The sequence below is a fragment of the Carica papaya genome, chromosome 3 (assembly GCF_054855325.1).
Source record: "Carica papaya isolate Zhongbai chromosome 3, ASM5485532v1, whole genome shotgun sequence".
NCBI classification, from domain to species: Eukaryota; Viridiplantae; Streptophyta; class Magnoliopsida; order Brassicales; family Caricaceae; genus Carica; species Carica papaya.
The window spans coordinates 12,217,551-12,245,519 of NC_142311.1; the positions used below are offsets into that span (position 1 = coordinate 12,217,551).

The 27,969-nt window shown below is 34.4% G+C and overlaps 2 protein-coding genes and 1 long non-coding RNA gene across 6 annotated transcripts; 2 read left to right on the top strand and 1 right to left on the bottom strand.

Annotated features, from left to right (window-relative positions):
• The first annotated feature begins 2,438 nt into the window (after positions 1–2,438).
• Positions 2,439–14,124, top strand: HINT3 (histidine triad nucleotide-binding 3). Of its 4 annotated transcripts, none has more exons than XR_015817799.1 (8): positions 2,439–2,834; positions 2,981–3,036; positions 10,463–10,520; positions 11,695–11,761; positions 13,477–13,532; positions 13,670–13,723; positions 13,780–13,918; positions 14,034–14,124. XR_015817799.1 is itself a non-coding variant. In XM_088215840.1 (8 exons), exons 1-7 carry the CDS (start codon positions 2,628–2,630, stop codon positions 13,908–13,910), a joined length of 618 nt encoding a protein of 205 aa, XP_088071966.1. In that variant the 5' UTR covers positions 2,443–2,627; the 3' UTR covers positions 13,911–13,918; positions 14,034–14,124. The 4 variants fall into 4 exon arrangements, 3 of the variants coding, with proteins under 3 accessions (XP_088071967.1, XP_088071966.1, XP_021907349.1); XM_088215840.1 differs by having other exon boundaries at positions 2,443–2,834; positions 13,791–13,918; XM_088215841.1 differs by having other exon boundaries at positions 2,440–2,834; positions 13,780–14,124.
• Positions 14,125–16,945: 2,821 nt separating this feature from the next.
• CHIP (carboxyl terminus of HSC70-interacting protein) lies at positions 16,946–22,914 on the top strand. The gene is made up of 8 exons (XM_088215842.1): positions 16,946–17,341; positions 17,576–17,643; positions 17,726–17,789; positions 20,496–20,567; positions 21,795–21,928; positions 22,058–22,211; positions 22,284–22,394; positions 22,514–22,914. The coding sequence occupies exons 1-8, from the start codon at positions 17,225–17,227 to the stop codon at positions 22,637–22,639; spliced, it is 846 nt and encodes a 281-aa protein (XP_088071968.1). The 5' UTR covers positions 16,946–17,224; the 3' UTR covers positions 22,640–22,914.
• Positions 22,915–23,082: 168 nt separating this feature from the next.
• On the bottom strand, positions 23,083–24,036 carry LOC148266707 (uncharacterized). Its single transcript, XR_015817800.1, has 3 exons — positions 23,888–24,036; positions 23,649–23,794; positions 23,083–23,572 (listed from the first exon to the last, which is right to left on the bottom strand). It is a non-coding gene; the product is annotated as an uncharacterized LOC148266707 (long non-coding RNA).
• Between the last annotated feature and the right edge of the window lie 3,933 nt (positions 24,037–27,969).

Below are 27,969 nucleotides of genomic sequence, written 5' to 3' on the forward strand. Positions count from 1 at the left end.
GAGACCCCCGTCACCCGCCGTCGCACTGGAGCTTTTTCCGACCGCCAAAAAAGGTAAAAAAAATTTTTTACTCGAAATTCAATTTTAAGAATACCTATGGCCAAATCGGAGTAAAAAGACCAGCCAATTGGCTGAAAAATGACGGTGAAACCCGGCGGCGCCGCCACAAGAAATTTCACAAAATGCCTCCGATGAGACCCTTTTAGTTTTCCGTTTTGTGTAATTTTTTTACCGTTGTGATCACCGTGTCCTTTTATACAGGTTGACTGGAGCAAAACACCCAACCGCAACTTGAGCCGGAGGAGCCGCCGCACTGAAGAGCCCCGCCGCCGGTGAGTTTTGATTTTTTATATTTTTTCCGCCAACTGAGTCCTTTTAACGTGTTTTCTCGCAGGGATCGATGCAGAATCAACCGAATTCGGCTCAAAACAGCCGACCCGAGGCAGACCACGGCCGCTCACCCGATGACGTCGCCGAACCACGGCGGAGCCGCCGTGCCAGAATTTCAAAATTGGCCAAGTGGGCCCTAGGACTAATTTTGGGTTTGTTTGAGATATTTGTAGGTACTATTAGCGCGTTTCAATTCTCGAAGAGAAATTCAGAAAATCCAGAAATCGCCCGTAGGCGCAGTCAAACAATTTAGCTTTTCAGGTATCAAATCGAGTAAGGATTCCTCACTCTATTCCCTATCATAGAATTGAAGTCTAAATAAATAATAATACAATATTTGTGTGAATTTAGAAAATGTGCATAATTAATTACGGATTGCTAATGGAGCGAGAACTGGAAATTCTCTAATGTTGCTTTGTTGATTGTTTTACAGTTCAAATGCGTGTTAGTACCTTATTAATTGATTTTATGGCTTTGAATACATGTATGGTTTATTCTATGTGTTTACTATTGAATCGAAAAAAATGAAGATTAAACGGTAAAAATTGTGTGATGAAATGAAGAGATGAAACGAATAGATGAAACAACAACCTTATTGGATATTCTGGAAGATGGTGGACAAACCGGGAATATAGGGAACCTTATCGTAAATATTGTCTCATATCGGATGGGGTATGGAGACTTGATAATTTGGCACTCATATCGGATGTGGTATGAGGATGACCCGCTTCACTCTCATACCGGACGGGGTATTGAGGTTTGGTAAATTGGTGTTCATACTGGATGGAGTATGAGGACGGTCCGTAATTGAGAATATTAAATGAAATAGGTCACGTGTAACGGAGACATCTTTATGAACTCACATGAATACAAGCAGACTAGTAAAAAGAGTGGCAATTATTGTTTGATTTATTGATGATGGATATAGATTTATAATATATGATATGATTGCTGATTATGCATGAAATTGTAATCTGAATAATATTATTGTCTGTATATATTATTTTTATAAATCCCACTATGGTAAGTGAACGGTAAATGATTTTTATGATTAATAAATGAGTTTGCTAAATTTAGTGCTCTATTAGTATTTTTTGATTTTATATCAACTTTTACTTCTGTGTCGGTGATATAGTGTGATATTTTTATTGGGATAGTACAACTCATCCCTTATTTAACCATTTCAGATCAAGAGAAACATGTTCTAAAGCTCAATCCACAAGAGAATTGCGAGTAAATGCTAAATTTTTTTATTTCTTGTGATTCTTTCAAAATGGTGAATTCTGTAACACTGTTTGGTAATTTCAGTTATTCGTGTAAGAAATATAAACGCTGAATATTTATTACGTTTCTGTACTTTAATTATCTTTTATTTCATTTGAATATTTTCAGAATCGTTACAATATTAGTGTATATAGACAGGTAAAAAAATAATATTTTTATCATATAGAGTTATTACATGTTGTTTTTTTCATTGACTAAAGTTTGATCCAACAAGATTTTGCTTATAACGTTTTCAATGAAACAATTTTTTTAAAAAAATTAATACCCAATGTGAAGTTATTATGAATTCTTCAAATTTCATGTTAAGAATATTCATACCTCTTTCTATTCCACCACTTTCCCATTTATCATCTCATAATTAAGTTGTAATTTAATTAATTGAACCACAAAAAACTTTAACGGTTATCTAAAATGACGATTTAAAACAAAAATAAAAATTAGTCAATCAATTGTAATAAATAAAAAATCAAAGGCCAAATTGAAAAATAAATAAAATTAACTACATATTTTTATAAAAATTTCATATGGTTTTTATAGTTTTATCTAAAAATTATATGATTACCAATTTTATTGGTTGTTTAATTAAAAGTTGCGCTAAAATTATAGAACCGAATAATTAAAAATTTAATTAATTATTTTGTTATATCAAAATTATTCTAATTAAAAATTTTAATGAAATTATTATAATACTGGGTAAAAAACGTAACACGTGTCAGCTTTCTATAAAATCGATTCCCACGTGGGCCAGTGTTCCTGGATAAGGCCGTCCGATCCTCAGCCACTAGCCCCGTTCATTTCTCGCTTGCCGTTGTTCGCTCTCACTGCTCTGGAGCTCACAGTCAGCTAATCTTGACTGGTTAAGAATCCGACTCGTTCAAATCTCTCTGTTTCTCTCCAACAAACATCAAATGATAAACATGGCGACACCTAAAAGACTTATATTATAGCTCGGGATGGAGACGCTGAGACTCGCAATTATCTGTTCCCATCTCCGCCCAATCGGTCCGAGATCCAGTCAGACCCGATTACCAACTCCTTACATGTCGGGTTGCGCAGCTGGATCCAATGAAGAGCCGCCACCGGCTGACTCTAAGTCAGGGAGTCCAGAAAACGACTGCATTTTTTGCAAGATCATCCGCGGCGAATCTCCTTCTCTCAAGGTAAACTTCTTGTTGGAGTGTTTATTTGATTGCTAGACGGCAATACTGAATTCAAAAATTTTAAAAATTTCTCTCTCTTTTTCTCCTCCCGTTGGGTTTTGGATTGGTGCTTATTTATTGCTTTCTTTTGAATTTTGTTGTTACAGCTTTACGAGGATGACATGTGCCTGTGCATCTTGGATGTAAATCCACTCTCTCGTGGGTAAGGTATCATCTATCTGACACTTCAATTTCATGGTAGTGTCCTACTTGGTTTACTTTGTCGCTTCGCTGAGTTAGATTCTTGTTTTGCCTTCTTTATTGCCAACCTTGAAAAAATGATTAAAATTAAAGTACGCAAGAGCGAGTGTTACACTGGTTTTGATGGTTGATGTAACTTCGTCTGTGGCATCTGTTAATAAGAAAAACCATTTGGATTTTTATGGTTCTGAAAAAGAATTCAGTACTACGCAATTATAAGTTGGTCTGAAGCCAAACAGTATTCTGTTCATAATTTTGTCCAGAAAAAGGATTTAGAGACTGTCTGACCTGGATGTTGTTTATGTTGTGTGTAAGTATTTGATTTCTTAAGTATCATGGACTGAAGTATTGAAAGTTTTTTAGTGTATTGAGTTAAGAAAGCTGGTTTGTTTTAAAGTTGTTTATCAAGCTGGACAATTCTCAGCACTGATGAAAGGTTCATTCATTGCATTGAAAGATTGGAAGATAAATTACATATATATAGAGCTCCTTAGCTCTTGAAGTACAGAAAATATCAGCAATGTAAAGACACGGAAGGACAAAAGCAACATGGTAAGGCAGGTGGTGCATGCAGCTTTAACGGTTTTTCAGACTGGGATGATTTGGCACTAAGGAGGAGGACGATTGCATTCCAGTTGTCGGTCATGCGTGTTGGTCGGTGATCTGTGTGATGAGTTGGCGTGTTGACTGGAGCTTTCCGCTGAGCTGGACAAGTTGGCACACTTGTCTTCAAGCAGAGACTGATGCCAGTTGTTCTTAACATTCTCCCTCAAACTTGTCAAGGGAAGCGGTCGGTGAACTAATCCAAGTTTTTCCCTGAAATACTTAATCTGTGTTTGTGACAGAGCCTTGGTGAAGCAATCTGCGGTCTGATCGCAAGACGGCACGTATCTAACGTCCAGGGCTCCTTTTGTTACTTGATCGCGGACAAAATGAACGTCCACTTCAATGTGTTTAGTTCGTGAGTGGAAAACGGGGTTGCTTGCAAGAGCCGTGGCACTCATATTATCACACTAGGCTATTGGAGTTTGTGATGAAACTACATTTATCTCTTTGAGTAGGGACTCCAGCCAGATGATTTCACAAGAAAGAAGAGCCAGGGTTCTGTATTTGGATTCCGCGCTTGACCTTGAAACAACACTTTGCTTTTTAGAGCTCCAAAAGATTAAAGTTTCTCCAAGGTAGATGCAGTAACCTGAAGTCGACCATCTGTCATCCTTTGAGCAGGCCCAGTCGACATCCGAAAAACCAACAATGTTTAGTCTATCACTGGGTTTGATGTGAAGAATGACATCAGTTGTTCCTTTTAAGTAACGGAGGACTCTTTTCAAAACTTTCATGTGAAGTTCAGTGGGTTTTTGCATGAATTGACTAAGTTTGTTGATAATGAATGATATGTCGGGTCTTGTATGAGTTAGATATTGGAGAGACCCTATTATTTTCTGATAGGGAGTTGGATCTTTCAGTTCTTCCCTTTCTCCAGTAGACAACTTGTTCCCAAGAACAGCTGGTGTTGGACAAGCTTTAGCAGATGACATATTATTTTGTTTAAGAAGGTCCTCTATATATTTCGTTTGGGTGAGAATAAGATCAGTGTCATCACGGGTTATTGAGGAAAAGATGGAGGTCTCCAAGGTCTTTGAGAGCAAAGGAGTTGTGAAGTCGGTTGACAACATTTTGCATCATTTCTGGTTGGTTTCCTGTAACTATTATGTCATCAACGTAGATTAGGATGAAGATTTGAGTTGTCCCTGCGAGAAAGTGAAAGAGGGATGTGTCTGCTTGTGAGTTTCTAAAGCTCCATTTGATCAATGAGGATTTGAGCTTGTCAAACCACGCTCTTGGGGCTTGTTTCAGACCGTAGAGTGCTTTGTTGAGTTGACAGACTTGGTTGAGGTGTTTGGGATCTTCGAAACCTTCTGGTTGTTTCATAAAGGCAGTCTCTTTCAATTCTCTATTTAGGAAAACATTGTTAACATCCAGTTGTCTGATATTCCAACCGTTTGTTACAGCCAACACTAGGATTACCCGAAGTGTTGATGCTTTAATTACTGGGCTGAAGGTTTAATGGAAGTCTATTCCAGATGTTTGGTGAAATCCCTTTGCTACTAGCTTGGCTTTGCACCGTTGGAAGCTACCATCAGCATTGGTCTTAATTTTGTAAACCCATTTATTGCCAACCAGAGTCATTTCAGGTTGATGAGGGACTAGCTTCCATGTTTGATTATTTCTAAGTGCTGATAGTTCTTCTTCCATAGCTGATTTCCAGTGAGGAATTTTGAGTGCTTCTGCGATGGAGGTGGGAGTTGTAAGGTCGTCTACTAGTACTGCTTTAAACAATTGGAAACCTTGTGGCATATTTCTTGGTTTGAAGATCCCTGCTTGAGCTCTGGTCATCATTTGGTGTCTTGGTGCTTTTATCTGTGTATTTGCGGTTTGTGTCCTCCCTTCTTGTTCTGATGGTGTTGTGCTTTGAATGGAAACAAGCACTGGTTCTTCACTTCTTGGTGAGTATTGTGGTGAGGACTCTGCCACAGGTGAGGCAGCTGGTGCTAGGGGGTTCTCCAATGACTTGTCTGCTTAGACTTTCTGGGATGAGAGATGCAGGTTTGGAAGATATATTCAACCAAAAGGGGAGTGTGATTGTAGAGACAGTGCCAGGTTGATGTGTTTTGACGAAGCCATGGTGACAGGGGAATTTAAGTTCATTGAAGACAACATTTCTGGAAACGTATATTTTGCTAGTAGGATCGAGACATTTGTCTCCCTTGTGCAGTGGACTGTAACAAAGAAAAACACATTTTGTTGAGTGAAAAGAGAGTTTGTGGTTTTGATGTGGTTGAAGGCACGGGAAACAGGCACACCCAAAAATCTTCAGCTGTTTGTAGTCAGGCCGTTTGTGGTAAAGCTTTTCAAGTGGTGAGGATTGATTCAAGGTAGGTGTGGGCATTCTATTGATCAGGAATACGGCTTTTTTAAAAGCATCCAGCCAGGATTTTAATGGCACACCCGACTCGGCAAGAAGAGTGAGGCCGATTTCGTTTATATGCCGATATTTTCTTTCAATCCGTCCATTTTGAGCTGAAGCGTAGGGACACGAGTATTTAATCTTAATTCCACTATTTTGGAGAGTCTGAGCTAGGCCAATGAATTCTCCTCCTATATCTGATTGAAGACATTTTATTTTTCTTCCAAATTGAGTTTCTGTTTGGCGTTTAAATAGAGTAAAGGCTTGAATAACTTTTGATTTTTGTTTTAGTTGATAAAGCCAGGTAAAATGGCTATAATCATAAAGGAAAATTACATAGTACCAGTGGCCAGTGTGAGAAAGGAGTGCAGAAGGTCCCTAGACATCGGTGTGAACAATTTCGAAGGGAGCTTTTGCATTGGAGTGTAGGGAAGAAGATGAAACTTGCCTAGTTGGCATGCATCACAAAATAAGTTCTCATTAGGTTTAAAAGATTTATTACATGATTTAAGGAGGACAAATAAGGTTTTTGAAGATGGGTGTTTTAATCTTCTATGCCACATTAGGATTTTTGATTCAGGGGTTTGATAATGTTTGTCAGTGAAGAGAGCTTGACAGTAAGGATGAAGAACAGAGGGTGATCCAGATGAGCCCAAGCAATATAAGCTGCCTTTAAGCTTCCCTACCAGCAGCACCTTGCCTGTGGCTTTGTCCTTCACAAAACAGGAAGATGAGTCAAAAATAACCTCAACATTGTTAGTAGAGGTGAGTTGAGAGACACTCAGCAAATTTTTATTGATTCTTGGTACATGCAGAACTTTGTTCAAGGTTAGTTTTCCGTTTTTGAGAGTATGAATGTTTGCCTTACCAACATTTTTTATGGTCATTTTCTCACCATTTCCAATCATGAGACTTTCACTTCCATCATATTGTTGTTTGGACTGCAGCACGTTGACATATCCTGTTACACGATTATTAGCTCCACTGTCAACATACCATAGTGGATCTTCAAGAGGATCTTCAGAGGATGAAGAGTTGAACTTTGATAAGCTTTGGGAGAGCTTTTTGGGATGGTTCCCATGTAGCTGTTGTCACACCGGTAATAGCAGTAAGCAGCTGTGTGGCCTATTTCGGTGCACACCTGACAGATTGGTCTAAAGTTACCACTGGTCTTTGCTCCTCTTTTGTTGTGGTAGCGACCTCCTATGTTAAAGAAGTTGTTACGTCCACCTCCTCTGTTGATTGGTTGAGGAGGTGAGTTCTGATGAGTTCTGACATTTTTGATACTAGAGAAAAAAGGTGATGGTCGTCCGAGATTTGGAGTGGCCGTGGTCAAGTTGAGTTGTTCTAGTCGTCTTTCATAATTGAGCAGCCGAGACTGCAATTCCACCCAACTTATGCTTTCTTTCTCCGTGATTTGACATACGAGTGGGTTATATTCAGAAGAATCTAAACCAGCAAGGACTTGTGAGGTGAGATCCTCCAGGGTAATAGGATGTCCTGCGAGGGCTAGATTATCAGCAATTTCTTTGATGGTTTTGAGATATTCTTCCATCTTCAGGTTACTCTTTTGTATTTTGACGAGCTCCCTTTTGTAGTAGATTATGTTTGCTCGTGATTTAACTGCGAAAAAATTACGAATTCCTTCCCATAGTAGTTTTGATGTTGAGTGCCCCATCAATTGGGAGGCTAAGTTGGTCTTGATGGAGCTATAAAGCCAACCCAGCAACATTTGGTCTTGTGCAAACCAGTCTTCGAACTCCGGATTTACAATGATTTCAACTTCAGTATTTCCTTCTATGGTTCTTTCTGTGTACTCAGGTGGGCTTGATTTGGCGCTGGTGAGGTAACCTTCAAGTTTGTTACCTCTTATGATTGGGTGAACCAAGTTTTTCCAAATGAGATAATTATCGTGATTGAGTTTCAGAGCACACACTGAGCTCATTGAGTTGCTAGACAGAGTTTGAACTCTTTGAGGTGAAGGGTTGAAGGTAGAGGAGTTGCTGTTTTCTCCTGCCATGATGCCTCTTGGCTCTGATACCAAGTTATGAAAGCTGGTTTGTTTTAGAGTTGTTTATCAAGTTGGACAATTCTCAGCACTGATGAAAGATTCATTCATTGCATTGAAAGGTTGGAAGATAAATTACATATATATAGAGCTCCTTAGCTCTTGAAGTACAGAAAATATCAGCAATGTAAAGACACAGAAGGACAAAAGCAACATGGTAAGGCAGGTGGTACATGCAGCTTTAACGGTTTTTCAGACTGGGACAATTGGTACTAAGGAGGAGGACGATTGCATTCCATTTGTCGGCCATGCGTGTTGGTCGGTGATCTGTGTGATGAGTTGGCGTGCTGACTGGAGCTTTCCGCTGAGCTGGACAAGTTGGCACACTTGTCTTCAAGCAGAGACTGATGCCAGTTGTTCTTAACATATTGGAGGGGTATAGTGATGCTGCATGGAGTTCGTCACCAGGTATGGAAAATCAGTTTGCTTTATTTGGTGGTGCTGTTTCATGGCATCTAATCAATGAGCTTGTATTGCGCATTTCTCTGTGGACTTCAAATTTACAGTCCTGTCAACTGCAGGAAGTAGAATCGTTTTGAAGTTTATAATTGGATGTTCCAATATGGAACAAACCAACGCTAGCTGCGCAATGTTTTTCTATTTTAATGGTAACAGTCAAGCAATAGGTAAGATCGCAGCATGCTCATGTGAAAGAGTTGATTTTGAATCAGATTCTCGCTATTTAATGTGGACAATGCAAGGACAATTTAGAAAACCTTTTTGGAAGAGATTTGATCTGATTGAAAGCCAACGGTTGGGACTTAAATTATGTAAATAAGGTTGTAGTTAGCAAAATTTCAATATCATCACACCTATTAGCCAGTTTTGATATTGTTTTTGTTATGGTTTTCTAAATTCTACACTGGAAAGTAGGTCGCACTCTCCTAGATCATGCAAAACTGATCTCTGGTTGAAGAGATGGTAGGCTTGAAAGGAGTTAACCCAAAACTGAAAAAATGAAATGGGTTATAGAGGTTAGGAATGAAGTTCTTTATCCTTTGAACACATAGAAAAGAATCACAAGATCAGGGCAATCATTTGTAGAAATCTCGATTAGAACCCATCTTTATCCTTTCGAACTCTTTTAGAAGGTGAACAATTTGTAAACCCTTTTCTACCTTTATTCCATGGTTTACTGATAGATTTTCCCATGATGCTGTAACAAGTTTCAGCTTTAGATAAACAAAGGCTCTTCAGCACTCAAAATAATAAAGTCAAATAAACAACAATGTAAATACAAAGTTCAGTATATCAAGAAAGACATGGTGTATGTTCTCCAAATTTTGCAGATATGTTCTACTAACACAGAAATTCACCCAAGTAAAATTTTGTGTTATAATAATTGAGATGCAAAGAGAAGCCATTTATTTAATAGAAGAACGCATATTTTGTGCAAAAACTGAAAAACTACTCTATCCTTCCCTAAACAGATTGCATGATCGCGTAGAAGCAATGCAATGGACTAGAATAACTCTAACCTCGCTCTGATACCATTTGAATGTTTTCAAACGAATTCAAGACTAGTATTTTCACACCTTGATGTACACTCTCAAGGATCTTGTAGTAAGGTGCTTGTTTGTGAAAGCTGTATAATACAGATTATTTCACACTAAGAATCTTAAAAAGATTTTTTATAGATAGACTTTTTTTTCTTTATGATCATGTATCCTAGAGAACACCCTGGAATTTCACCTTTTTTTTTTTTAAAGAAATGAAGTTACTTTTTCTTTTTCAGTTTTTGTAGCTAGTATAACATTTTTACTTAATCAAATTAATATTGCATTCTTTGTTTGGAATTTTGTTTCTAGAACTGGGGGTTATCGATATTCTTTTCTTTTTTCAATTATCAACAAATATAAAGGTCCAGGCCTATCAACAAATATATATGTCCAAGATGAGTATCCTTAGTCAGTGGGCTTCTCTAATTTGCACGCTCCATATTTAATAAAAGAGTGAAAGCAATGTGGGAATCTCATTTTTCAGAGCCTATTTTAATTTATCTTTTGTTGTTTTATAATTACACTACTTTTTCATAATTTTGGGGCAATAATTGCATCTTTAATTAAGACAAAACCCCCAAAGACTCTTTGATATAGTTTGCAAACCAATTTTTTATTTGCTTAAGAAAATTCCTTTTATGTCTGTATTAATAAATTTATGCAGGTCTTGTTACTTATAGAAAACTTGCTGATTTTGTGTAGAAAATGAATTGATTGTGTTAGAGGCAGGATGATTGACTAATCTGATAGGTGATTATTTTTTTGAAAGAAATCTGATAGGTGAATGTTAGCACTTAGATTTTAATTTGAATTTGTTAAACTTCTAATAATTGAATTTCACCTTTGTTCCCAGGCACTCTCTTATCATCCCAAAATCCCACTTTTCCTCCTTGGAAGCAACTCCTCCATCTGTAAGTAAATTGACTAGATAAAATCATATTAATACATTATGAACTGTCTTGCTCAAATGCTAGTATACATTTGAAGCACTTGCTTATTCCATTATTAGTTGCTGCTCTGCATTCTGCAATGTGGATATTGAAGGTTTAATTTTGCTTGTCTACATTATCCGACTTTTGGTACAAATCACTGTGAGGTAGAAAAGATAGGGAAAATTATTAGAATAAGAAACTTTGGTTTTTAATGCACTATTAGTTTTATGATAAGAATGCTGCAGATCTGTTGTTCTAGTATAGATTTTGGAATTGTGTTAAATAAATGAAGTGAATCAAAATACTCTTTGATTCCTGCTTCTTCATATAATGCTTGCCTTGAAATCTGGTGATATTTTTTTCACTGTTTATTATTTGCGGTAATTAAGGAAGCATTATCACCCCAAGAGCTTCTTAAGATATGGAGATCATCTCATTGCTGCCTTGACACTTTAATCTGCGTTTATTTTCAGACCAGTTTCCAAAAAATACATATAAGGGCTGCACTTTTTGTCTCTCTATTTTGTTCATGTGCAGTCTTCCCCTCGGCTTTGCTAGATATTCAACTTTTCTTTAAAACCTCCTGAAACTATATTGACTTAACTTTTGAACTCCATTGATAAAATTCCAAAGCTTCATTTAGGAGAAACGAATAACAAAATTTTGTTAATTTTAAAAATTTCGAACAATCAATTATTTTGAAATAAAATTTGATGTGGAATAAATAATGGAAATTTAAAATATTTTGTAAAGTTCAGTTAGATCACTATGTTGGCAACACAGATATAGTAGTGCAGAAAGTACTTCAAACACTTATTCTCCAAAAAGTTCACGTTAATTTCTAGATTTATCAAATTTAACGGAAATTGGGATGCATTTGGTCGATTTGATATGATTCGTTTGAGAATGAATTCCATAATCTAGAATAGTTTTAAACATGAAAATATGGAAGGAATGTGGGAAACGCATCAAAGGGGCATTTAGAAACAGATTATTCTAGTCTGTTATCAAAAGTTTCGGCTGCAGTTATGGTTAATGTTATTGGAGATTTTCCATGGTAAATTTTGGCAAAGGTTCATTCTGTTCTGCAAACTATTTCCCCCTCCCAAATGAATTTAACCATTCTTTATTATGGTTTATGAGGAGTATGCAGGTGGTAGCTGCAATGTGTTCAAAAGTTCCTTTTATTAGCAACGCCATCATGAAAGCTACTGGTAGTGGTATGTGTTAAAAGTTCTTCACTGCAATAATCTCACAGTTATATTCTTCCTTTACATGCCATCTGCCTTGCTATATTTTTTTCACAATTTCCAATGTTTTATCAGTGATTACTTGGAGATTTCATGTGTTACCTGAATGAAATTGATGCAACTTTCCTGGGGATACTTGAGAAATAGAGAAATCTAGTAGAAACAAAGAAGTAGATATAGCAAAGGAAATTGTAGGTCAAGGTGAAGAAATATATGGAGAAATAGATTAAGTGAGATAGATTAGACAGAACAGAAACTAGAAAAAGAAACAGCCGAGATAATAGGGAACAAAACACTAGTAAAGAAATTCTTAATTCATTATTTACTCTTCTTTGTTGATGGACTTTGTGTAGGCGTTAGCTACAACTAATAAGGAAAATATTGAAGTAACAAATGAGAAAATTTAGAGCTTCTGTATCTTTAGATAGACTTAAATAGCCTAAATTTTTAATAGCTAGAAACTATCTAAATGAGCCAAAGAAATCAAAGATACTGAGTAATGATAATAGTTAGAAAAAAATTTCTGTAATGGAAAATCTATTCGAAATTAATGTATTCTATTCTGCATCACCTAATTCACTTGATAAAAACTTGATCTCGAGTTTTGAAGCATGAAGTGTCAAGATGGCAAGGCAGGAACATATGTAACTTCATGTAATCTCCATGAGAAAATAAGAACTTGGTCATCAGAATTGTAGATTCTTGAGGAACATGAGGTGGAATCGTCACATTGAGAAGAAAGTTGCTTAACATGGTCAGCAGGAACAACTTTACTAACTGTTGGCATTTAAACTGTTGTCAGTGGAGGTGGTTCAAGAAAAACTTCAAGGTTTAACTCTTCCAATTGACGAGAAGCCTTAGTTGAAGACTTCACCTCATTAAGTATATTTGGTATTAAGGCATGAAATAGCCTGTGTCAAAATCTACTAATCTCTGTCATCGTGAATTTGGTATTAAGGCATAAAATAGCAAAATAGGCTGCTATGGCTAGATTATAAATCACAAATTGCTTATTTTATAGAATTCACTTTAGCTTGAAAATTTTGGGTGAGTAGTGATTGTTTACAGTATTTTCTCTCAAGAAGTTTCTCAAAGCAAAAAACCATATGTAGGAAGGAAAATTGTTGACCAATTTGATCAAATGCCCTTAACAGAGCCAGAATTGTAATCAAGTTATAATGGCTGATGGTATATCACTTAAATAGACCTATTATGTAGCCATCTTTATCACTTAGCACATAGATAATATTTGTTTTGAGGGATAACTAAATCTTTTTTTATGATTAAAAAAAATTATTTTATGGGTTATATTCATCATATAGTTTAACTTGATTGACATATCGCCATATTCTGTAACTAATCATAATCTAACATCCCAAATAATTTTTTAATTGAAGAAAATGATTCCATGGGCCCCATGTTGTTTCAGAAATTGGTCCAGAATCTGTTCCTATACCATAATTGAAAATTGGCTCTTCTCGTCTGTAGTTGAAAACCTCTTTTCTTTCTCTTTTTCCCCTCTTACAGACTGGTTTCTGTCATTGAAAAGCTTATCAATATCCTAACCATGTTGAGCCAAATAATATTAATTCTCCCAGGAGAAATTTGGGTCTCAGTTTTATTTTGGTTGCAGTTATTGTTTAGATTTTGCTTATACAAACAATTCTGATTGTTGAGTCATACAGATTCTTTCAACTTGTTGGTTAACAATGGTGCAGCAGCTGGTCAAGTTATATTTCATGTAAGTTGCCCTAGTCTGTCAACTATTTCAACAAATCCCAAATGTTCTTTTGCTTAGAAGCAAAATGGTTTTGTTATTGTTGCAGTGATGGAGTTAGTATTTACTTGACTAGTTTTGTTTATAATATGAAATTCCAGACTCACATTCATATAATACCTCGGAAGGAGCGTGATTGCTTATGGGCTTCTGAGGTAGGAATGATTTGTGTTCAATATCTCCAATATAAAACAATCTTCTGAGATGAAAGTTATTTTGCAGAGTTTGCACAGGCGTCCCCTAAAGTTGGACAAAGAAGCTTCCCAACTTGCAAACCATGTGAGGGAATGGTTATCGAGCAGGCTGGAATACAGTAAGAGCCAAGATTCTAGTCATCCATGAAATTTAGGGTATTGGTAATCGCCTGTTGTAATTTATTTATATCCTATGGTCTGATAGAATATGAGTGTATAGTCCATTGTTGGTTTTAGTTTTATTTTTTCCTTTTAACATTTTTTGTGTTAGGTACTCTGATAATTTTGACTTCATATGTACATCAGAAAGCACAGAAAACTGAGAGGGATAGAAGGCAAGAAAGCATTCTCAAATTTCATTATCTTGTGCAACAAATTACTTTTGTCTTCTCTCATCTTCTTTGTAATAATTTACCTGTCTTGTGGAGTTCGGCTGCCATAATCAGTCATCTTTATTATGATCAGTGCAGCTGAAAGAGAGGATTGGTTGATAATTATGTGCAGTTGTTGCTTTGTTTATGTCGTATTTATTTTTAGGGATGAAGGCAACCCATCTCTATCCAGTGTTTCTTCTTGGCATTCTCTCCCTGTTTCGTGCTTGACGTTGTTGACCTTATATGTGGATTAATCCACCATTCTTGCCCTCTAGCTGTAATTCTTTTTTCACTTGGAATATCTTGGGTGAGGTTGCCGTGGCCATGACTTTTTTGAAGGTCAAAGACAATGAAACGGACATATATAATAAATAACTATTAGATTAATATAAACAATTGATCATTGCTTGTTCTCTTTTTTTTTTTTTTTTTTTTTTTTTTTTTTGTTTTTTGCAGTCATTTTTTCTATTTCCGATTTAAAAATAAAATTGAAATATTAAAAAACTTACATTGTTTTTTATTTAATCTTTTTGTAATTTGGTAATCTATAACTTTTACTTGACTCAATGTTTACCCCAGTATCTCCACTAAATCTTAATAAGCCAAAAACTAAATTTTCTTTTAATTATCGAATAAAACTTTATAATCTTAAATGTTAATTTCAGTTACAAAATAATAAGCAGCACATAAATTCAAGTTAAACAAACTTTATTTATCATTCCCCTACGGTCATGAATGGTTTCGGCCTGCGTCAAAATCTCCAATTAGACCCCCTACCCCCCCAGGTTCAGCCAATACAGCATAATGATTAACTGGGTCAACCCGAAATTCCTCCAAGCAAATTGGGTCGTGATGGAAACCTAAATGCCCTGCAGGTGACATGATCAAAACCGCAGTTTAGTTCCCTGAATTTCCTTTGAATCAAACGACGGGTTTGCTACTTCCCCATTTCATTATCTTGTGCAACAAGCTACTTTGTCTTCTCTCATCTCACTTGTGTTAATTTACCTCTCTTTGCGGGTCCGGTTGCCAAATCAGTCATCTTTTATATGATCACTGCTGCGAAAAGAGAGCATCAGCTGATAATTATGTGCGGTTATTGCTTTGTTTATTTCATATATATTTTTTTTTTTATAGAGGGATGAAGGTAACCCATCTCTGTTATATACAAGAAAAAGACCAAATCTGAGCCAAAAAGCCTCAGCAAGAAGCCTGAAGTAAAGCAAGAGACTGAGGCTAAGGCAGAGTTAGCGGCAATTTAAAGCTGTTTGCAGCATTTACGATTCATATGATCTTCTAAAACCATCATATATCTCATTGTTTGTAGCAAATGACACTTAAAAGAGTATGAAGATTCTATTAAAAGAAAGTCGCCATCTTCAGAAAAAGAGTGTGAAGAAAAAAGTTGACCACAAGAATTTCGAATCAATGCAGATTATTGTTAAAAAGAAAGAGTCGCATATGTTAATCAAAGAAGTTGGTGAAGGAATCAGAAAAGGCTAATAGAATAACAAGTTATTTATGAAAATTTTCTTATTTTATGATTTCATTAACGAGTTATGTAATTGTTAATGAAATAACCAAAAGTAGTATTCATTACCTTGCGAAATTTCTCATCTCAACACTATTTTTTCTCTTAATCATATCTAGTTTTTGAAAATAAATCAAAACAAAACATGGTACATATCGAGTTAATTATCAAAGGAAATGACAAACTCCTTACCTAACTCCTTTGATTTACACATGCTCCTCTTTCTTTTTACCAATAATCTGCATTGATTCAAAATGCTTGTGGCCAACTTTTCTCTCCACACCCCTTTTTTAAAGATGGTGACTTCTTCTTGATAGAATTTTCATACTCTTTTAAGTATTATTTGCAGGAAACAATGAGAGATTTGATGGGTTTAGTAAATCATACGAATCATAAAATGCCGCAAACAACTTTCAATTGTCACTAACTCTACCTTTAGCTTCAATATCTTTTTTTACTTCAATCTTTCTATCGTCAAAGCAAGCCGAGCAGTTGAGGAAAGAAGGTAATCCTGTATTTCAAGAAAGATTGTTTTGGGGCCGCCATTTGATGCTTATACCGAGCTATATCTCTCATCGTCTTTATATGTATCTATCTGTATGAATTTAATTTGTTCTTTTTATTCTTGTTTCACTTCTACTTTCTTTAATTTTTGGTTACTTGCACAAAGAACTTTATACACTTATTTTTATAACGAGTTTTTAAATTATTTAAAACGAGATGGATCGAAAAATTTTTTAAAGTCTCTTCTACTTGTAAATTATTTATTATATTTTTTATAAGTTTAATAGTATACAGTTCTTTAGAAATATAAAAATAATAAAATATAAATATATAATAAATAACTTAATATTTCATTGCGCACATTATTTAAAATTAAAATTGAAATATTAAAAAACTTGAATTTTGTAATTTGAAAATTTATAAGTTTTACTTCCGTTAATAAAACGAAGTAAATCTTTATAAGCTAAATAAATAAAATTTTATTATCTTAAATGTCAATTCAGTTAAACAAACATTATTTATCATTCCAAACGGATAAATAAACTTACAAGTTGTAAACAAACTCTCTAAATACTTCCACCCACAACGAGTCAACGACACCTGACCTGCCCTTACATCGAGTCTCACAATTCCAAATCCCCACGTGGCCCATCCAATACTTCACAAGGCTTAACCGGGTCAACCCGAAATTCCTCCATTCAAATTGGGCCGTGATGGATACAAAATCCCCTCCGGGTGACATGATCAAAACCGCAATTTAGTCCCCCTGAATTTCTTTTAAACCAAACGACGGGTTTGCTTCATCCCTCTTTCAGTGTAGTAATCAGTGAGATTCTGAAACCTCGCCACAACCCACTAGCCATCGGACGGAATCACTCTTCCGTGTCTATCCAAAACTTTTTATTCCTTTACAGAAAAATTACAGATATCTACAATTTTCTGAAAAGCGTCAGCGAGGAAGTTGATTTTCCGAGATAGGAAGCCGATTATCGGAGGGAAATTGGAGGATTGCTGGTGTCTCGGAAGAATAAAGAGAGAAAAAGAGCGAGGTAAATGGGGCCGGAAGTGGCATTGACTGCTGCCGCGAAGCAAGCCGAGCAGCTGAGGAAATACGGTAATCTGTATTTCAAGAAAGATCGTTTTGGGGCCGCCATTGATGCTTATACCGAGGTACATCTCTCATCGTCTTTATATGTATCTATCTGTATGAATTTAATTTGTTCTTTTTGTTCTTGTTTAACTTCTGCTCTATTTGATTTTTGGTTACTTGGATTGCAATATTCAATTCTTGTTTTTTCTTATCTATGTTTATGTAAATATGTCCCTTCTTTATGTATTTGGCTGGAATATGAAGAAACCTTTTTGTTTACGAGTAGTATCTTATTTCTTCTGTTGGATTTGAAGGCTATAACGTTATGCCCTAATGTTCCGGTTTATTGGACGAATCGCGCTCTTTGTCATCGAAGGCGGAAGTATGTGCAGGCAGTTCTATCTTTATAATCTTTTTCCTTCTACCGCTTGTATTTAGCTTACGAGGTAGTGGTTTCAATGTAGTGATTGGACTAAAGTTGAAGAGGATTGCCGCAAAGCGCTGCAGCTTGATCACCATTCCGTCAAGGTATTGCATTTTGCTTCCTTATTATCTTTTTAGTTTCTTGTAAAAAACTTTGTTTTGTTCCTATAAAAATGTTTTTTTCCCAATATGATTTCTCTTTTCATATTGAGGTAATCGTTGTTTCTAAATCTCATTATCTTCCTGTGGTGTACTGAAACTTGAAACGCTGATTGTGGATATACCAAAACGAATAACTTTTTATATTGCCTTTGGAAAAAATCGAAACTTTTTCATTTTTCAATACACATTTACTTTTTAGTAGAAGGTGACCAGAGCACTCTCTTAAACAATAAAAACTGAATTCATATGGACTTCCACATAGAATTGAAATAATATATTCTAAATTTTATCAAGGATATAATTTACAATTATTCTAATTATACATATAATTTCATAGGTTTTTCAAACTTTTGGTCATCCTAAAACAATCTATATTTTCTCATGGTTAAATTAAACGTAAGTTTACAAATAAATTTCCCTTTTTTTTTGGTTTGTTAGCTTAGGATTTGCTATTCATTTATGTTGAAATGGTCATATTCCTTTCGGTCTAATGATACTCTCTCTTCCTAAAAATCTAGTAGTAGCTGAAGCTGGGTAATGGGGTCAATCTCCATCATTCATTTACCAAGCAGGAAAGGATTTTCTTTTAAATGGATAGAAAATAACTTGTGTGGAAATCGTTTTTCCTCTTAAATTATGGGATAGGTATTTTGATGAGTGATGTGCGATTGGTTGCTTTGGTGGATGGAGCTGCATCATACGTAGCGGGGACAGATCCACCCAACAAAACTATAGATCAAATATAAAATTTTACCTAAACGAGTACATAATCTTTTAATAAGCTAACTATTCTATTCCCAGTAGATAGAAAGAAAATGTGAGATGTACATGGATACTGTAATATATATAAAAGTACTAGTATAACTTATAGAAAATAAAAGGGGCATTCTGCTCTTTCACGGTTTTTGTTTTAGCTGTACAAATATATGATCTTTGAAAAGATTTATGTTGGTCTTTAGAAACTTCTTGAAAATAAACTTGTCCCTGAAGTAAAATATTTATCCAACTGCCTCCTAGGCTTCACCAAGATTTATCAGCCATATTGCTGAAACTATAGGATTTGGAATTCCTTGTATCTTTCTTGTTATAGCTTGAGTAAAAAGTGTTAGCACAGCAAGAAATGTATCAGGAGGAGCAAACACTGAGACTTCCTGTTGTAAACACAGTTGAAGACTGAAGTTCCTAAAGAAAAATTCATGGGCTCTGCTGTTTGTATATATCAATGTTGTGCAGAAGGTGGTTATGATTTTTATTAATATTAAGTATCCAGTAAACTGTTTTAAAATTAGTGAACTGCAGCAATGGATACTTCTGGTAGCAGAGGGAACGACATAAGTTGCATGACTCTCTTTGGGACCTTTTTTAGAGGAAAAAGAAGTAATCACATTAAGAAGGCGGTGAGGAGGTGCCAACCAAAATACAAAAGAAGCTTTACAAAATTGCTAAAAGAAAACAACTATCTATCAGGTTCCCCTCATGTTGCTTTCTTTACACGGGAAACTGCTTGGCGCAAGATCCTCATGATGGATAATTTGAGGAAGTTTTGTAGAATTGTTAATAGGTGCTTGATGTGCATGCAAGAGAATGAATGCTAGAACCATCTCCTTTTTCGTGCAAAAGGCTAGAAAGTTGTGGGAAATATTTCCAAAACTTGTCCTGCGCAGCTGCTGCTCGATTGCAGATGAATTATGGGCTTGGGATGGCATTGAGATCACAAGTCCAGGAAAAAGCTAATCTCTATTATTAATCTCTTTGAGACACTCATGACTCTCTTTATTAATCAGTGAGCATGAATGTACCAACATACCAAGCGCCCCAAGCTGGTGCTTAGTTTAGCAGCTTTGTTGAGTCCAAGATGATATTCCTATGAGCCTATAATCACTTAAAGTCAACACGAACTAGGGGGTAGAACTTCCATATTTATATTATATAGCCACTCATTACTGTAGTCAATTTAATTGATTAGAGCCTGTGATGTATGACAATGTGTATATTACTGTAAATGTTTCTGTCAAGTTCTTTGTGCATTACTCATTTTGAAAGAGAAGGAAAAAGAAAATACCAGAATTGCTTCCTTGTAAACTCCATGACCTGTTAGAATAAATTTGTGTAGAAGATGAAAGTGTTGGCAATCTTCCAATAAAAATCTTGCAGTTTGGCAGTTAATTCGTGTTTCTTCCTTTCAGAATCTCATAAAAAATTTTGCTAGTGAAATATGAAAAAGAAAAAAAAAAAATCTTACAAAAATGTTCACAGCTGATGTGTTCTAAACTAGTCTGAGGTGTTGAACAATTAGTATCCATATTTTCTCTTGTGAGTAGTTTCTTTCTGTTTGCCATCATGAAATCTGTTAGTCTATAGAGGATACTTGTTACTAGCAGCAGAAACATCTGGCCATTTTACAAATCCTATTTGCTGGTTCTGTTAAGATTGTTTTGTTGAACTTTTTGTGTGTACCTTGCCCAGGAAGGTTTAGAACTTATATATGTGTGTATTGGAGATTTTTTACATGTTTGTTTATTGTATTATTAGTAGAGATGATGAATTTGTTTTTACTTCTAGTTACCTGTGATGCTATGAACCTTTATTGTCCTTTATGTTTGGGCCATTACTGTCTTACTAGTCTTAAGTAATTTTGCTTCATGACAGGCTCATTATATGTTGGGACTTGCATTACTACAGAAACATCAGTATCCTGAAGGAGTCAAAGAATTGGAAAAGGTATGAGTTTATGCATATACCAGATTGTTTTCGGATTCCTTTTAATAACGCTAGCACATATAGCATACTTATACTCCAATGTTATGTTAATGTTTAAACTCGATTTACTGTAGGCCTTTTGTTTATATTTTTATGTGTAAAATTATGGATAACTGGATAAGAAGTATCATTGACTAATGTTAATGTGTTAAATTTCTTGCTCTTGAAACAGTTGGGATTCAAGGTTTTGGTCAAGCAAGTGTGACTGTGTGTTTTCACTATGGGTGCATTCATTTTATGATGCCAATACTGCTTGGGAAAGCTAAGGGATGCTTTTTCGAGGATGATATGTTTTGCATCTTGTAGAATGGCTCAGCTCCGTACCATTGTGTTATCCTTCTTTTGCGTCTCAACTAAAAAGTTTTTTGTTTGCATTCTCATCCAAAGCATATTATCCCTTTGAATCAGATGATTATTTTTAGGTACTAACTAAGCAGTATTTTCTTTCAAATCTTTGAATTCGTTAGAACTCTAGGGATAAAAGAGTTTTCTTTGATGAGCCCTCTTAAACATTCAAGATAGGTCATAATGATATGATTTATATCATTAAGAATGTGTTTCTAAATTCTGTAGTCTGTTATGATATGCTTTATAATACTCAATGTTTGTCGGAATTCCTACATATATGATTTACATTATTTATTTATTTTATGATTTATTAGCTAAGTAGGTAACACTTGATGATAAGATATAGGTTTTATGTGAAAAAAAAAAAACTATTTTGTGGAATTCATTTAAAAATATATAGTTAAATAATAGTGAGAAAATTCAACTCCAATATTGATAAAAATTTTAAATTATTCTTGATATTCATTTGGAGATAAATTTTCATCTTCTCATGTTTAAAGTTTAAACTAAATGTATATTTCCAAATGAATTCCACAAAATTAAATCATTTGTTCCAAATGTAAATATGGTACTTGAGTTTCTTTGCATGTACAATTACAATTGTTATAGTCTGTATTGCTTAGAGTTGAGATTATTATATTTGTATAAGCTGGTTTGTGCGATGCGTGTGTCTTTTCATGTAAACTTTATTATGTCTGCTAAAAGAAACCTTGATATGTTAGGAGAAAGAAAAAGAAAACTTAATATTTCTAATGCTTGAGTTATAACCATCTTATGGGTAGAGGTACTTGTTATTGATTTTAAGTGTGTGATAGTGTCTTTAAAAACTTTCATAAATAGGCGTTAGATCTTGGAAGGGGCGCGAACCCCACCGGTTATATGGTAGAAGAGATCTGGCAGGAGCTTGCAAAAGCAAAATACTTGGAGTGGGAGCAAGCGTCAACCAAGCGATCATGGGAAGTACAAAGTTTGAAGTATGTGGTCATTGTGAGTTTAGACCTTTTTACCCTCAAGGGCTACTGTTCTAAATTTTTATTAAATAAATGTTTTCATATTTATTTTGCTATGGGATGCCTTGTACAATTTGTTTATGTTTTGGTCAGGGAAGCATGCGAGACAGCTCTTGAACAGAAATATCTTTTTGATATTTCTGAGACAGAAGGGTTCTTGGATGAAACCATTGATGGTCATCTAAAACAATTGAGGGATCTTGGACAAGTCTTCCTAAAGGCTGCAAAAGATGACATGCCAACTGAGGTGTGTACCATGATTCTTTTAAGCATAAAAGGTTATACTGCACTTTATGGCGATACTGATTGAGGATTTCAGGTACCTGATTACTTGTGTTGTAAAATCACACTTGATATTTTTCGTGATCCTGTCATTGTTCCTAGTGGGGTTACATACGAGAGAGCAGTAATTGTTGATCATCTTCGGAAGGTAAGATATAGTTTGGCTTGCTGTTATGCATTAGAACTCAGGTATCTTTTGTTTTGCTCTTTTCTTATTTTTTTATTTCTTTTTCTAATTTATTTAATATGGACTGGAACTGAAATTAGGTGGGTAAATTTGACCCTATTACCCGGGAACCACTTGATGAATCCCAGCTAGTGCCAAACTTGGCAATCAAGGAAGCAGTCCAAGCATATTTAGATAAACATGGTTGGGCTTACAAGATTGATTAGAAGTTGATCGCATGGGGTAACTGATAAATCTAAGGATCTGGAGCTTTTCCCAGTATCACTGTTCTGTTTTAAGCGAGTGATTGATGTGTAACTTTTTGTGTCAGCTTCAGTGTTTAGTCTTATGCCTTACAACATAATATGCCAGTTCATATAATCTTTCTTTAAAACTGTACAGATGTTATTAATCTTAACAATTTGGCTTCTGAGTTGTACAGATTAATATACTGTTATAACAATTGGCTTATAGGAAAGGCCATGTGCCTTAAACTGATCAATCGCCTGGCTTCTTTGTATTTATGTCCTCATTTCTTTCTGCACGGAAGCAGGGTTTGGATTGCTCTTATTTGGAGCTTATTTGCATTTGCTGCTACTAGCTGTTTTAACGGCAAAGCAAAATTGATCTGGTGATTTTGGATTCTGGAATTGGTGACTGGTTGTTAGCCAACGTTGCTAATGTCATGCTTTATTTGTCTCTTTTCCTTTCAAAAAACTGAAGTTCTTTCTTTCAATTAATGCATTTTGCTTATATTGTGGCTTAGCTGGTGATTAGTTTCTGTCAGAAGACAGCCTGGGGGTTCTCTCTATAGACATTGAATAGGAAAACGCAAGGGGATGGCTTTCCGCGACCTTGTAGTTGATACCTGAATTCTCTCCTTCAATTTCCATTCTATTCCTCGTAATTAATTAATTAATTATTTATTTATTTAATTTATCTGTATTTGAGGTTGGTAAACAATAGTATGGAAGGACCCAGCGTATAATACAAAGATACTTGAGTTCTAATGTATTATTAACAGCAAGCCAAACCATATCTTACCTTCCTGAAGATGATCAACAATTACTGCTCTCTCTTATGTAACCCCACTTGGAACAATGACCGAGATCACGAAAATTATTATCAAGCGTGATCTTACGACATAAGCAATGGAGTACCTGAAATCCTCAATCAGTATCTCCATAAAGTGCAATATATAAACTTTGATGCTTGAAAGAATCATGATACACACACCTCGGTTGGCATGTCTTCTTCCGCAGCTTTTTGGAAGACTAGCTCAATTGTCTCAGATGAGTGTCAATGGTTTGATCCAAGAACCCTTCTGTCTCAGAAACCACCAAGAAGATATTTCTGTTTTAAGAGGTGTCTCGCATGCTTCCCTGACCCAAACATGAACAAATTAAACAAGACATCTCATAGCAAAATAAATATGGAAACAGTAGACCCTGAAGGTAAAAAAGTCTAAAACTCACAATGACCGCATACTTCAAACTTTGTACTTCCCGTGATCGCTCGCTCCCACTCCCACGTATTTTGTTTTTGCAAGCTCCTACCAGATCTCTTCTACCATCTAACCGGTGCTTGCAAGATCTAACGCCTATGCATGAAAGTTTTTAAAGAAACCATCACACACTTAGGAGGATCAATAACAAAGACCTCTGCCCATAATATGTCTAATGAGTTATAACCATCTCAAGTTCCACGATCCTCTTCGTGCAACCGTGCTTCCAGCCGTATTTTCTTTTAATTTTTTTGGGATCTGACAAAATCAAATTGGTCTTGTGGGTTATAACACCCTCTGATTATTTTAATTCAATCGTCGGAAGTTCTTTTGGCATATAATATAATAAGAATAGTAATGATAAACTGTCAGCAGGCTCTTTTGATTAAGAATATACAAGAATTAGTCTTGGTTTATGAACCACAACTAACAAGCATTTAATTAGCAACTCGATATGTATTAGTCTTCCCACAGAGGGAGGCTACGAAACGATTCTTTTTGTTCATAAATTAAATTTACAGAAGAAGAAAAATGAGCCACAATTTCTTTATTGTTTGAAGAAAACAAAGAAAAGCGGAATAGAGGTTGCTCCTATCAATCACATCAACAATCAATCAATCACCCAATTTTCTTCAATGTGCAAAACTATAATAGTAAATAAATAATCACAAGCTTAGTATGCAATACATTCTCTAAATAGCTTTGATTAATTTCAAGAAAAGTATTGTCCAGAAAAAGTCATGCATGGTATTTGGTAGATCAATATGACCATTTTGTTTTTCTTTTTCTTTTTTTTTTTTAAATCATTCTCTGGGTTGGCATGAAAATAACCCACGAACTAATTTTTTCACATTTAATTTCAAGGGTTTTTTATATTTAATTCGGCATCTTTTTTTTTCTTTTTTTTTTTTACTTATAAGAAAGCCACTTTTCGTGGGACACCTCCTTACCATTCCACCCAAAAGTAAAAAAATAAAAAAATATATATATATATATTTAAAAAACGTTATTTAATGAAGTAATTAAGGCCTTTAAACCTAAATTCCAAGTTGCAATTAATAAAGTTTGGTGTAACATTCTTGTCTACTTTGACTATTTTATCTTTTATTTACACTTCCATAAGTAAAAGTTTTTTTCTTTCATTGTGATTCTTTCTTTTTCTTGCTTTCTTCTTTGGGTAATCCATACCGAATAATTTGACATTAACATCTTTATTGTCCTTTTGTGTAGTCTTCCTTTATTGTTTATGATCACATTATAATTCCCCTGAGAAATTTGAAATCTTGTTTTGCATGATTAAGTATGGCTTTGAAGTTTTTTATTTTTTTTATACAAAAAAATTGAAATTCAAACGAATGATCAACTAATATAATAATAAAATTTATATATATTAAATTTTAATTTGCTGATTATCACTTAGGAGTAAGTGAAATGTGACATAATGGTGTAATCTATTATAGGTCAAAGTTATTTTATTTTATGATTTTAAAGTATGAAACGTGTTTATATAAAAATGACCAAACTATTTTGCATGTGCTCCAACTGAATTTTCAATTCAAGTGAAAGTTTGACGAACAATAATTTCCAAAAAATTAGCGAATAAATTTATTTATTTATTTATGAATGAATGAAAATAAAATAAAAAGAAAAATTTAGACAAAATCCATAGGAGCGGGTCACATGTTTTTTGTTTGTTCCAGAACAGTTGGTGGCGTATGGTGTATCCAATTACTTTATATTTATCTTCTTATCTTATCTTAAAAATTAATCCCAAATTTTTTTGAGAATCTAAAGTCTAAAAAAATTCCATCCACTACCATAACTCGTAAGTGATTTTTTAAGGAAAAATGAATTATGAATAGGACCTGTTTGGCTTCACCCTCCCAAAAATTGGCCTTACCCCCCCACATACTTCAATTATTTATTTCTATTTCATCACATCACACTCTCAATAATTCACTCACATATTTTTATATATATATATATATATTATAGTTTTCATGGATAAATATTATTTGCAGAATGTTACGCTGACACTGGCTTATAATTTTAGAAGAAAAATAAATAATTTTCAGAAATTACAGAAAGCAAACAGCTGTCCCATCATTTTTTTCTGTATTCGCTTAATCGGACGTATATATCTTTAATTATATATTATCTGCTAATAAAAAATTACAGAAATAATTATTGATGGTCTAATTTTAAAATTAAAATATTAAAATAAAAATTAAGAATAACCACGTGTATTAATTACATAACGAGTAGGTAGAAATTATAGAATTTTAATGTAAAAGAGAAGAAAAAAGGGGGACGACATTCTTGATTTGGTTTGGTAAGTTCAACGGACGAAACATCACGTTTTTAAATTCATTAATTAATTTTATTTTTTAAATAAAAAATATACAAATACACATACACATATACCGTATTGTTGTCTTTTTCTCTGTTTTATCCAATTGAGTATCCGAAAAAAAGGTCACCTGTTTAATTATTAGTCCAATTTGATTTTCATTGTTTAAAAATTTAATTTTGATTATTATTGGGTTTTTTTTTTTTTTTTTTTTGAATGATTTATTAAACTACCATTAATTACATTTTATTTAGTTATTTATGAGTGGTGCATCTCCATACTCTTGCATTTTCAAGTAGATTTAGTTTGATAGCTCTCAAAATTGGTACTTTTATTTATGGCCATCGGACATTCATATCACATACTAATTTGATTACCTAACATGATTTATATCACCTACCTTTTTTCTTTTATAAAACATCATATCATTATCATTCATTTCAACTATATAATAATTAAATATAACTTTTTTAAAAAAAAAATTGAATGATCAATTAATACATTACCCAAATAATCATCTTAAAGATCATGGTTTCTCTTAAAAATTGTGGTTGAAGAAACAAAATTTTAAAATTTAAAATATCAATTGTCATTTGTTGGTCAATAATAAAATAGTTTGAATCACTTAGAAAAATGGTAGAAAACAATAAAATATATTTTAATAAAACCCTTATTCAATAATTCAATCGTCACCCATTACAATTAACTAACAATTACATTTGTCTTGGGGCAAAAAAAAAAAAAAACAAATATAATTAGGGGAACAAGAACAAGTCATCTAGCATTACAAGACAAAAACAAATGGTGTGAGCACCTTCAAATCTCACGGATCTTCGGTAATCATGAGAAGAAAAAGTATTTGACTAAACAAATCAAAGTTTGTAAAAAATATAGTCGGTGTCGGCAGTCCAAAAATAAAAATTAATAACACAAAAAAGAGACAGAGCTACAGCCTAAAAATTAAGGAATTAAAAATGTTAAGAAAATATTCATTCAAGACTCTTTGAGTACTGTTCCTCCATTCAAGACTTGAAACACAAGAGGGGAGGTTAGCTTTGGATGGATGGACCACAACACCAGAAATTACACCACCATTCAATTTGCCCTTTCCTGAACCTTCGTTCATTTATTGCATGACCATGAGGTCCAATCTTTATGCTACTTTTGACTTTAGCCCCTAAACTTTAATCTTAAACGCATGTAGAATTCTATCTCAGATACTTTTATAACTATTAAGCTTCTTAACCTTACTACATCATCTCCGAGTCAAATTTAAAGGAATATTCTATATGAGACATAAATATATTCCATCCGGGAAATATATTCCGTGCAGACAATTTTACAGGTCAAGTAGCAGATAAAAAAATCTGAATGCATGGTCCAGCAGCGACCCACTGGCTTTCCGTGAAATGGAAAGGAGAGACCATTGCAAAGATTCCAATTAAGTTAGAGATGAAATTAATTCTTGGGTAGCTTCTAAATAAGCCATGTGGGTCATGAAGCGCAGGAGAGGACAAAGAGGACGGTGTTTGTCTACACGAGTGAAAAGGAAATAACTCAATAACAGTACAAAGTCGTGCTAGCAAACAAGCAAAGAAGGCAAAAACTGCCGCTAGCAGTAAAATTATAAAGCATCAACATTCTACAAAAAACAAGGAATGCAAAAAGAAGAAGGATTATTTGGACCAAAAAGGAGGAGAAAA

Coding starts and splice junctions, on each gene's coding strand:
- CHIP (XM_088215842.1), top strand. CDS start 17,225: ATGGGGCCGGAAGTGGCATTGACTGCTGCCGCGAAGCAAGCCGAGCAG. Junction 17,342..17,575: donor CCATTGATGCTTATACCGAG/GTACATCTCTCA, acceptor TTGGATTTGAAG/GCTATAACGTTATGCCCTAA. Junction 22,395..22,513: donor TTGTTGATCATCTTCGGAAG/GTAAGATATAGT, acceptor AACTGAAATTAG/GTGGGTAAATTTGACCCTAT.
- HINT3 (XM_088215840.1), top strand. CDS start 2,628: ATGGAGACGCTGAGACTCGCAATTATCTGTTCCCATCTCCGCCCAATC. Junction 10,521..11,694: donor TGGAAGCAACTCCTCCATCT/GTAAGTAAATTG, acceptor AGGAGTATGCAG/GTGGTAGCTGCAATGTGTTC. Junction 13,533..13,669: donor CTGGTCAAGTTATATTTCAT/GTAAGTTGCCCT, acceptor ATGAAATTCCAG/ACTCACATTCATATAATACC.